The sequence below is a fragment of the Emericellopsis cladophorae genome (genome assembly GCF_022114955.1).
Source record: "Emericellopsis cladophorae strain MUM 19.33 chromosome Unknown NODE_17_length_331089_cov_116_747350, whole genome shotgun sequence".
NCBI classification, from domain to species: domain Eukaryota; kingdom Fungi; phylum Ascomycota; class Sordariomycetes; order Hypocreales; family Bionectriaceae; genus Emericellopsis; species Emericellopsis cladophorae.
Genome location: NW_026250942.1, coordinates 217,671 through 228,956, shown reverse-complemented (window position 1 = coordinate 228,956; position 11,286 = coordinate 217,671). Strand labels below are relative to the sequence as shown.

At 55.1% G+C, this 11,286-nt stretch overlaps 2 protein-coding genes across 2 annotated transcripts; one reads left to right on the top strand and one right to left on the bottom strand.

Moving 5' to 3' along the window:
• Positions 1-3,682: 3,682 nt before the first annotated feature.
• Positions 3,683-5,781, bottom strand: J7T54_005151 (uncharacterized protein; the record flags this gene model as incomplete). The annotated part of the gene is made up of 3 exons (XM_051505894.1): positions 3,683-4,879; positions 4,931-5,707; positions 5,770-5,781. 3 exons carry the CDS (start codon positions 5,779-5,781, stop codon positions 3,683-3,685), a joined length of 1,986 nt encoding a protein of 661 aa, XP_051362797.1.
• A 288-nt stretch (positions 5,782-6,069) lies between these two features.
• On the top strand, positions 6,070-11,024 carry J7T54_005150 (ER membrane protein complex subunit-like protein; the record flags this gene model as incomplete). The annotated part of the gene is made up of 7 exons (XM_051505893.1): positions 6,070-8,943; positions 8,997-9,022; positions 9,373-9,425; positions 9,648-9,742; positions 10,361-10,416; positions 10,473-10,517; positions 10,730-11,024. 7 exons carry the CDS (start codon positions 6,070-6,072, stop codon positions 11,022-11,024), a joined length of 3,444 nt encoding a protein of 1,147 aa, XP_051362796.1.
• Positions 11,025-11,286: the final 262 nt, after the last annotated feature.

Genomic DNA, 11,286 nt, shown 5'->3' with positions numbered 1-11,286 from the left:
GCTGGGCGGTAGACTATGCTTCGACTGATCGAGAGATTGCGCGTGAAATTCTGAATTATTAGCATTATTACAGCTCGCTATGTTAAGCTCAGTTGACACAGTTTTTGTCAGCCGCACGCACAACAGGTGTTCACTCTGCCGTAACTGGAGCTAGCTTGTAAAACCTTCCGTTCCACGATGACGCTGCGGATATTGAATCTCTCCCTTGCGACTCGCACTATACCGCGCTCCATTCCAGAGCGCAGGTGAGCATCTGCCCACATGGTCTCGGACTGGGACTGTCTTATGGGCGAAAGCCTGGACCCTTTGACACCCTCACGGACAAGGGTCGTCATCGCGTGGGAGAGGTCTCACCATGGAGGTGCTGCTGGCGTGTGTGTCAAAGCGACGCGGGCTCGGGAAATGGATGCACGCGCGGGGACTGGATTCCTTGCACGGCGTGGCATGGCTCGCTTGACGGTGCTGAAGGCGACCGACGATGTGGATCTGATGATGAGGAAGAGAGAAAAAGAAAAGGGACGCTTGGTCTAGTGATGAGAAGCGTCAGTGGAGGGACGGATCTTTTAGTGATGATCCACCGGCCTCTAGCGCGCCTGGGCCGCTGACAGTCGAGCGGCTGGCGGGGTGCATCTGGCACTAAGCATTATCCAGGTCAGCTGTCTGCACAAAGCCCACTAGCAGCTGCACAGGTACCTGAGCGCTGGTCTGAGCGTACTTTATGCAGAGTATTTGGTGGATGCCGGCCACGGCAAGGGACGCAATGGCGCTGCAGCTTCCATGTCCAGTTGGTTCTTGTGCATCTGCACATCCCGGCGTCGATCACCAGATTTTCACAACGACCACGGACGTCTCGCCAACGACCACGGACAGACGGCGAAGACAGCAGCCCCCAACGCCTAGCTCTTCACCTTGAAACCGTCATTCTAGAAGACCTTGTTCTCATGGTATTGCATCTGAGGGATCAAGTTCCCATCGTGGCACCCGTTTGGAGCTAATGCTGCATGCTTTTGCGCACGTCCACTCACTCACCCGCTCACCAACAAACTCACGTCTGTCCCTCGCTCAAACCTCGACCACACCACCATGCTCACAGAGGAGTTCGTCTCGTCGATATGCGGACCGCCTCTGGCCGCCAACACCGCCATTTCAAAGGACATTGGCATCTACACGCAGACTATCACACCCACCTACGCAGTCAAGTCCTCCTTTAAGAAAAGTTCCAGCCCAAGACACGGCCTCGCGTTCAATGAGACACACATTTTCAGCGCACAAGATGGCAAAGCGCACGTCCATGTCTATTCACGGCTGCGTGGCAACCAAGAAGCCCTCATCTCGTTTGCAGAGCGGGTGAAGAGCGTAGCCCTTGCTGGCCAAGTGCTGCTAGTGGGCACTACCGAAGGGAGGCTCATAGCATGGGAGGTTCGTTTCTTCTTTTTCTTCTCAGACCCCTCTCCTCTCACCACACGCTGACCGAGGCACAGACTTGCACCGGACGTCAGGTCACGACGCCGCCCTGCCATGTGCAGCCCATTATGTGCATCACCGTCACGCCACATCACATACTCACCGCGTCGGATGATTCCAATATTAACGTCTGGGCCCGAACCACGTTGCTCGACCTCGACGCCAACAACTCCGAGCCAGAGCCTGAGATCGTGCTATCGAATCACCGCGGTGGCATCACAGACCTCGTGGCCGGCCCTGGCCTGGTCGAGTCTAGCTCCCTATGTGTGTCTGCCAGTCGAGACAAGACATGCATAGTATGGAACTATCGTACAGGACAGGTATTGCGGACCATCCTATTTCCCACCGCGCCATTGTGTCTGTCACTCGACCCATGCGCGAGGGCATTTTACGTTGCGGCAGAGGGCGGCGCGATGCACATCGTCGAGTTTTTCGGAGAGAAGCTTCTCCTTGGCGGGCGTGCAGCCGAACCCCCGAGCATCGTCGTGCAGGCCAGCGAGCCACTTGCTGTGGCTGATGACGATGCTGGGGATTTCAACTGTCTCACAAGCAGCTACGACGGGACAACGGTATTAACAGGTCACACCAGCGGGAAAATCCTGCGATGGACCCTGGCGCCGAACGCGCCGCCCACGTTGCTGGCGAATCTGAACGCTTCGGTGACGAATCTGGCGTTCACACCGCTCATCAGCGCGGGGAGGAGGGTGAAGCCACATACCGTCGTGAAGCCGAACCATGTGCAGAAACAGCATGTCTTGACTGCACAGCTGCAGGGTGACTTGACGGGGCGGTCGCGTTTTGAGGAGATGATGAATACCCCAGGATTTTCGGAGAAGACCATTCAGGAGGCGTTGCTGAGCTTTGAGAGCCATGGCGCGGAAGGCGAGGATGGTATGAAAGTACCTCCTGGTATGGTAGAGTCGATGAAGGCGACGACATTTGCCGGTTTATAGCATCAGCTAAATTCCGCTTGTAAATTCGAGAACCCATTTGTCAGTATTGCCCTGCTGATGCCATTCCCTGGGCCAGCTCATCGTGAACCCCGTGCATTACGGTCTCTAATTTCATTGAAGTAAAGAAGTATTAGCATATTGCCAATGTCTTTACAGCAATCTTGGTTGCCCTTCCTAAGCCTGCTCGGGCTTCTGGTCGGTGCAGGTGGTTCTTCCGGCCTCGGAGCTCGGTAAATTCTCCACCCGCCGCAAACACCGGGGCCAACCATTCGCAGACATCGTCATCTATCTAAATTTCACAGTCCATCGAAAATGTCAGCACCATCACAAGGCAACATGGCGCAACAAGTACGGTCACTGGTAAGTCCCGCCCTGGCTGCGCGCCACCTCTTCACGCTGTCCCATTAGCCCCTGCGACGAAGCTTTGCCAGAAGAGTATGGCGGCGAGCTGACACTCTCGCAGTACAGGCAGCTTCTCCGCCAGGGCAAGCAGTTCACCGCCTACAACTACCGCGAGTACGCCAAGCGACGAACGATCGATGCCTTCCACGACAACAAGGGCGTGCAGGATGAGCGAAAGGTGCAGGAGCTCGTGCAGAAGGGTCTCCAGGAGTTGCAGATGATGAAGGTAGGCCTGCCTCATCGCCACGATTACGAATCCCGACCAGGATTGTGCTGACTGCGATAACAGAGGCAGACGGTCATCGGACAGTTCTACCAGATTGACAGGCTGGTCGTCGAGGGTGGACAATCAGTGAGGATGCCCGCGCTTCCGTGCGCTGTGACCGCACGCTGACTGTAGCAGGGTAAGGAGACTGGCAAGCACGGCGAGATTGCGAGGCAAAAGGAGCAAGGGTATGCCATCTTCCTGTCTACATCAATATTGTGACTCGGGCTAACCTTGGGGCAGTTACGACTAGAGGACGCGATTCAATGATGGGGAGAGATACAAATGGGCTGTACACTAGGCCGAGGCCGTGCTGTAAAAATACGTTGCTATCCAGGCTTATGATGACAAGCGCTGTAATAGATGGTGCTCCTTGGAGACATTTTGAAAATTGAGAAAACGAAAGCTCATTCGCTGCTATTCGCTATCTATCCCCTAGCACCAAGTTGGGGTTATCCAAGAACATTGGGGGGGTCAATTTCCCATCGACTCTAGTGAGCACGTATAACCGCGAAAACTCTAGACCATGCGCCATTTAGCCAAGCTCAACACAAACAGACAAAACGCCCGAGGTTGCTGTACAATCGTCTGCGTGAGTCTAGCCCTCGGCGACATCGGGTTTCTGCTCCTCGGCTGGTGGCGATGCTGGCTTCGACGTCTGGTCAACTGTCGCCGGATCTGATGCAGCGACATCTCCCGCCACTGAAGGTATAGACGCAGGGGCTGGGTCCTCCTTATTGGTGTCATCGACGGGCGTAGGCTCACTGTCCTCGGCTTCCCGCCCAGCAGGTGGCTCCTCTTCTGAGTTGGATTCCTCAGCGGACGGGGATTTTTGAACTGGCTGGGCCGGGGACTCAGCATCGACCTGGTCCATTGTGACGTCCCCTTTTTCGGGAGCCTCAGCGACCGCAGGTTCCTCCGTGAGAGTGGTCGGTTCAGCGGCCATCGGCTCCTCTGGCGATTCGTTCTTTTCTTCAGCGACAGAGGGCACTTCAACATCTGATTGCACACTCGTCGCAAGCGCAGCTTCGCTTGGCGGTCCCGACACATCCACGGCGGATGCAGAGTCATCCGGCTTGATCGTGTCTTCGGTCAATGTATGTGTCAGGTCGGGACGAGCAGGCACGGCCTCCTCGCCAGGCTGGACATCTGCCTTGCCACCGGTCGGGCTAGCCTCTGACGATTTGTCGACGGCAGGGGAATCCTTCGGTGACGAAATGTTGCCCACTTGATCCGGGGGAGGAGGTAGGAGTGCTTCCTCGGTCGACGTTTGTTGGGGGAGTCCTGGTGGAATATCTTTGGGAATGTCGCGATCAGCAGCCTTGTCAGGCTCCTCGCCAACAATGGTGGACGGTGGCTCAGCAACGACGGAATCTTCTACTGGTGGCTTGTCGATGGGCGGAAGAGTGACTGCTGGTACCTCCACGATTGCAGTTGCTTGAGGGTCAGGCGCCACTTCCAGAGCTGGCGGCGACGCAACAGCGACGTTCTTCAAAGGGCTGCCTTCGACCTTTGGTGACGCTGTCGCTAAGCTAGCCGCTGGAGGCGCCAGCGTGAGAGGGTTGGGAGGCGGTGTTTTCCGCTCCGATGGCTGGCCATCAGTCATCTCAATATCGGCATTGTCCAGCACAGAGGGTTCGATTGGTTGTGTGACATCTGACATGTCCTTGTCGTTGCCAGACTCCGCCCCGTCGCCCTCATCGCCCTCGTCCTCGTCTTCCTCGTCGTCTTCGTCGTTCTCGTCGCCGTCGGCCATCTCGCTGTCATGGTTTGCCTCACCTTCCCTTCTCTCACCCTGCATTGTATTAGCACGAGCACTGTGAGCCATTTGCTTTCTGCCACTTACATGGTGGTCCCCTTCAAGCTTGACAGCTGCATCAGTACCGACAGCACCCCCAGCGCTTGGGACACCGGGCCCTGGCAAAGGCAACTTGATCTTTTTCTTGCCTCGACCCGGTCCGCCCTTGCGCTTCGGCGGTGGAGGCCTCTTACGGACCACCGGCGGAGGCGCAAGTCCCTCGCCCAGTCCTGCGACGGGCGCTTGTCGTGTAGCGATGATTTCTCCTTCCACCTGCTGACCATCGACCAGGGTCACTTCCTCTGTGTATGGGTTGCCCGCCGCGTCGATCCTCCGCACAGTCGCACGTGTCACGGTGGCGCCCCCGACAATCTTCTCCTCCACTGTTTTGCTAGCTATGCGAACAATGCCCTTTCGCCGCGGGGCCAGGTACGATGTCGTGTTCGCTTCCACGTTCCTGGGCAGCTGCTTCCACGTCCGCACTGTGTACCCCTTGACTGTTTCGTCCTCCTCTTCTTTCTTTTCGGGCTTCTCTGATAGAATTGCTTCAGGGTCAGGACCCTCCTCCTCCTCGACCAGAGGTTGGCGCTTATAGATTGCACCAGACCGCGCTGCGCGCAGAAGCTCCTGCGTATGTGTAGGGAGGAGATTCGCGTCCTTGGGCATGCCGTGGATGAGCTCGATCGCCCAGATGTCATTCTGTGACTGGGGCTCTTGCTGAGGTGGGGGTACAATGGTGCTCCATTCTTGCCGCCATTGTCGCACAGGTAGGCCTTCGAAGTCGTCGTGTTCAGCGTAGCCACCCCGAGTGCCGGCTCGTCTAGTCTGTCAGGACGGTTAGCAGGTAGAACAACACAGATGCGAGAGAAGAGGTGGTAGCGACGCACACCGGGCGCCATTGCGCGAGCCTGAAAAGCCAAGTATACGTTCACGAGTTGTCAAAGAAACGATAATGAAAAAAATGCAATGCAGTAATGTTACAGGCGGATCGCACGCCAATTGCGAATGTTCGTGCTGCGGGACAGTGGTCTGGTTACCAGATGCGCAAGTTCGCAACCGCGATGCGAATTGACCGCGACAGCCGTCACGTGTTCGACGCCCCAGTCCAACGTCACTTGGAAGCTCCCACTGCCAGCTATCCCTCTGTCCCACCACCACCATCAAACGCCCATCTATCACAGCCCACGATGTGGCTTCTCAATCCATTGGCAGTCCTCGGACTGTCATCATTAGTGTCTGCCGTCTTTCAAGACGAGGTCGGCGAAGTCGACTTTCACCATGCCCTCTTCGGTCTTCCACAACAAGAAACAACCTTCTTCCACCGGCCGAGGAAAGAAGACAAAGCGAGTCTACTATACACATCGGGCGACGTAGGCGTCTTTGGAGCTGTGAACCCTGGCAATGGCCAAGTTGTGTGGAGGCATCAAGTCTCTGATGCTAACACACCAGGCGCGGGGCATCTGCGCGCAGCCGAAGGCGAGGATTGGGTCGCGGCAGCACACGGATCGTCAGTGCAGGCTTGGACCGCGCTGACGGGACGCAACGTTTGGCATATGGAGTTTGCCGGCCAAGTGAAGGACCTCGAAATCATGGAGATTACCGAGACGGCTCGGAAGGATGTCTTGGTTCTGTTCGACGAAGAGGGCGTCACAGTCCTGCGCAGACTCCATGGTACACTCGGAACTGTCGTCTGGGAATTCCGCGACCACAACAAAGATATGCCTCTCCAAGTATCAACCGATGCGGCCCATATCTATGTGATCAGCCTGCACGGATCACCTGCCTCATACAGTCTCAAAATCACGTCGTTGGATACTCTTACCGGCACGCGCGTTCACGACTGGAATGTCGGCACAAAGGGCGATGTGCATAAGCCTGAGGATGTCATGTTTGTTGGCGCGAATTCTGCTGCCCCTATCTTGGCCTGGACGGACAGGTCCCTGTCGAAGCTCAACATTCACATTCTGGGCGCGAAGAACAAGCTGCAAGAAGTCCCTCTCGCTTCCGATACCACAGCCGTCAGCATTCATGCGCCTCACAAGCCTAATTCGCAACCTCATTTTCTCGTTCATACCAAGAGCACTGGTGGGAACCGCGCCGAAGTGTACCACATCAACTTGAAGAGCGCGCAGATCACCAAGGCGTACGAGCTGCCCCACCTCAAAGCCGACAGTGCTTTCTCCGTCAGCTCCGAGGGCGCGAATGTATATTTTGTCCGTCTTGCAGAGGATGAGGTTGTCATCACTTCATCGGACGGCCCGGGAATTCTGTCGAGGTGGTTTTTGAAGAAGGAACACCAACTCAAGCCTGTCCAAGCCGTTTCCGAGGTGGTCAAGAAGCCCGGAGGCGACGATTTCGCGCTACGCTCTGCTGCTCTGACTGCTGACGAGCAGTGGGTGATGGTGCGCAATGGAGAGAAAGATTGGACCCGCCATGAGGGCCTCAGTGGCGCTGTCGCTGCTGTGTGGGCTGACATCCCCGAGGTAGCGGACCTGGCCAAGGTTTTGGAGGAGGAGGCACACACAAATCCCATGTCTGCCTACATTCATCGGGTGAGCCGCCATGTGAGTGATCTTCAGCACTTGCCTGCGTGGCTGCAGTCAATCCCCTCGAGGTTCATGGATAGTGTCTTGGGGGACGGCGCGGCACGGAAGGAGGAAGGTCTGGCGAGAGACTCCTTTGGCTTCAACAAGATCATCGTCTTGGCTACGCGTCGTGGCAGATTCTACGGCCTCAGCACTGGCGGTCGCGGCGAAGTTATCTGGTCATCCTTGGTCTTCCCTCAGAAGAGCCATGAGGAACTTGACGTGAAAGGTCTCGTATACCATGACGGTTCCTCCAGCACGGTCATTGTCAGCAGCTCCAAGGGAGAGTACGCTGAGATCAACGCTGCCACGGGCGAAGTCCTTCAGTTGGCGACGGTTGGTACAGCTGCGGACGTTGCCAGTACTGCCTATGTCGAGGGCACCAACGGCCATTGGCTCTTGTCCTTGGGTCCAGATGGTAATGCTGTCAGCGACATGACGGTCGAGTCTGCCCCCAACGATACCATAGTGATCCGCAGCGAAGATCAGAAGATCCTGAAAGGCATCCGGTTTGTCCGCGATGGCGACTCTGTCTCTAAGCAGGATGTGTGGCAGCACAAGGTTCTCCCTGGCCAGCAAATTGTCGAGATTGCCACGCGGCCCATTCACGACCCCGTTGCCTCCATCGGACGTGTTCTTGGGGATCGCCAGGTCAACTACAAGTACATTAACCCCAACATGATCGTCATCGCTGTGGTCGACGATGCTGCTAGTACTCTCGTCATCAAGACCATCGACACTGTCTCCGGCCAGGTCCTCTCTTCGCAATCATACGATGGGTTCGATGCCACTAAGGACGTATCCTGTACCATGGCTGAGAACTGGCACGTGTGCTCTTTCTTCGGGCAGTTCACGCTTACCGACGGCACGAACCGCCAGGTCAAGGGTTACCAAGTTGTCACCACCGATCTCTATGAGTCCCCATCGCCTAACGACCGAGGCCCGCTGGGCGATGCCGAGGAGTTCTCCTCTTTGAATCCCGTGGACACACCAACTGGCGCACCGCTGCCGTGGGTAGTGACTCAGAGCTGGGTGACAAGTCAGCCCCTGACACATCTCGCCGTAACGTCCACACGCCAGGGCATCGCTAACCGCCAAATCATGGCCCTCATGCCCGAGAGCCAAGCCATCACTGCTATTCCCCGCCAGGCGGTTGATCCCCGCCGTCCTGTCGGTCGCGATCCCACCGCTGCTGAGATGGAGGCAGAGGGTCTGATGAGGTATCATCCGTCCCTGGAGATTGATCCCCGCAGTATCATCACCCACGAGCGAGACGTTCTCGGTGTCAAGGGTATTCTTGCCAGCCCCGCCATTGTCGAAAGCACGAGCTTGGTGATTGCATATGGTGGAGATATTTTCGGCACCAGAGTGGCCCCCAGTGGCGTGTTCGACATCCTTGGTCGTGGTTTCAGCAAAGCGACGCTGATCGGGACGGTGCTGGCGTTGTTCGGTGGTGTCATGTTCCTTGCACCCATGGTAAGTCCCTTATTCTACGTTCTTGAAATCCGATTGCTGATTGGTTGGTGTAGGTGAGGAGGAAACAGATTGACAGGCTGTGGGAGGCTCCATCTTGATGCTACTTTTGAAAGGTACCGGGATAAAACACATAATTATATACCGGATGATAAGAGAGCGAATTGTGCGAACCATAAACTCGATAAAGTACGTACTGCCGAAACACAGTCAGGTATTGAGGCTGACAGATGTCAACACTCTTCACCCGACATTGTCCAGCCATGTCATGTGCCGCCTCCCTTTTTTGCCCGCTAACGTCTTTTTCCGCACACTAACAGTTTGTTCTCGGATTTCTTCCGGTGGATATTGTTCCCAGTCCGAGATCATGCTGCGAGCTGCTTCCGCATCACCCGCGTCTTCTGACGCTAACAGACTGGTCTTGGCTTGCAGAATGGCGGATGCAAGCTTGACGCGCAATACATCCAGCAAAGACATTGGCGAGTGTATGTGTCCAATGGCCGTGGCAAGGCAGACCTTCTTGCCAGAGAAACCTAGCTGTTTGCTTTCCAATTTGTGTAACTGCTCAAAGTACAATTTTTGACGAGCAATACCAGCGAGCAACGGGATGATTTCGCCATCCACATAGGCGGCAGCGTTCTTTCTTCAGGGAAGATATCCTTCCCCACCCGCAAAGGGAGAAAATCACAAGAGTTGGATTTTCAAAGGCAACGTGTCCGGCAGCTGTGCTGGCTTCCTCTTCGGGTCCCGGTTCCACTCGTCCGTCGAGCAGGTCGAGGAGTGTAGCTCCACAATGCGGCTCGTAAGCTGATTGATTGCGTTAGCAGCCCGCTTGGTTATTGGTAAAGAGAAAGTGATATAGCATATGTACGCTCATTAGCCACATTCAGAGCACATGGGGAATTCCTTCTGGCCTCTTTGATAAAAAGCATCCACCAAGCTAGCACCGCTATCACAGAAGCTGACTGCGCATCCAACACTACTTCTGTGCCTCTTGCTTGCTCATAAGCACTCTATTGTGCCTCTTGTTTGCTCATAAGCACTCTACTGTGCCTCTTGCTTGCTCATAAGCACTCCACTTGAGCGCGCTCATCGAATAAGAGCTATTCGCCAAGGGTAAATCTCTCTGTTGATCAGCTCTCCAACGGTCTAGAGTGTCTGGGCATGGGGGCCGAAAATTATCGACGTAAGATCGCTAAGGCAAACAGCTCACTATTCGAGGATTTCTACATTGCAGAAGCGCCTTGAGTCTAATAGTCTATTTAGTATAAAAAGGGGCATCACAACCAGCATCAAAGTTCTCCTACAATTCTCTCGGAACTCCTTCAGCCAACACTTCAGATATTTCCTTTACATCTTTCCACAATGCTTTTTACGCCGCGCTTCACTTTTGCTCTTTGGATGCTTCTCGGCGCCGTAGCAGCCGTCGATCTTCGCCAGTATCTCACTAGTGATTGTCGAGGCAACACTCGAACAGTATGCTCAGACGTTATCAGACAATCCTGCTGTCGTGCTGGGGGGAACGGATATAGGTCAGCAAGCTGCAAGGCTAACGACAAGAAGCACAAGCATGCTATGTTAGTCTAATCTCCCTCGGAATTGATAGTGACAACACTAGTCCAGAAATGACCAGCTCTAACCACAGTGGACTTAGCTATCGTGGAGCATCGCTAGGAGCTGCTTGCAGCGTCCGGGTCTCCAGCACAGAATGTACCGACAAGGATAACTGCATTAGTGCGAGCAGTGCTTACTTACGTGGCCACAAGTGGTTCTTTAACCATGAACTCAGGAGAGATCTTGGAGGCCAAGAGAGCTCAGAGGAGTGTCCAGTCAAATCAAAGCAGCCGGGGACAGCACCCTGCACCAACTACGTGGATCCCGATCTTATCATTCTCGACGGCAGAGCCTTCCGGATCAACGGCACAGAAATTACGGGAGAGCAAAAGAGTCTTCTTTGGGACCTTTTTGCCGAGTTCAGCGAGGTTGAGGACGCAAAGGGCACTTTGTCAGCTAGGGCCTTCCCTGTTATTCCCTCAGAGCTTGACCAATTTGAGACAGCCTACAAGGACTCTGAGGACGAGTAATCGTTTACTCAGGTGTTGACACTGTACTCCCTGGCTTCAACAGCTTTCGGGTAAATTAGGCGCAGTGTCACATACACGTTACTGTCCTCGTGGAGCAGACGCCCCGCGGTCCAGGTAAATCTACCTCAGAGAGGAGGGGCGGACGGATTCAACACAGAGATAGAGTCGATGAAATACAGTCACATACACGAAACCGCGTGTGCGTGATATCGTGACCTTGTTTCTTATACTTTGCATAAGCCGGCGGCCGTGTATACCATTG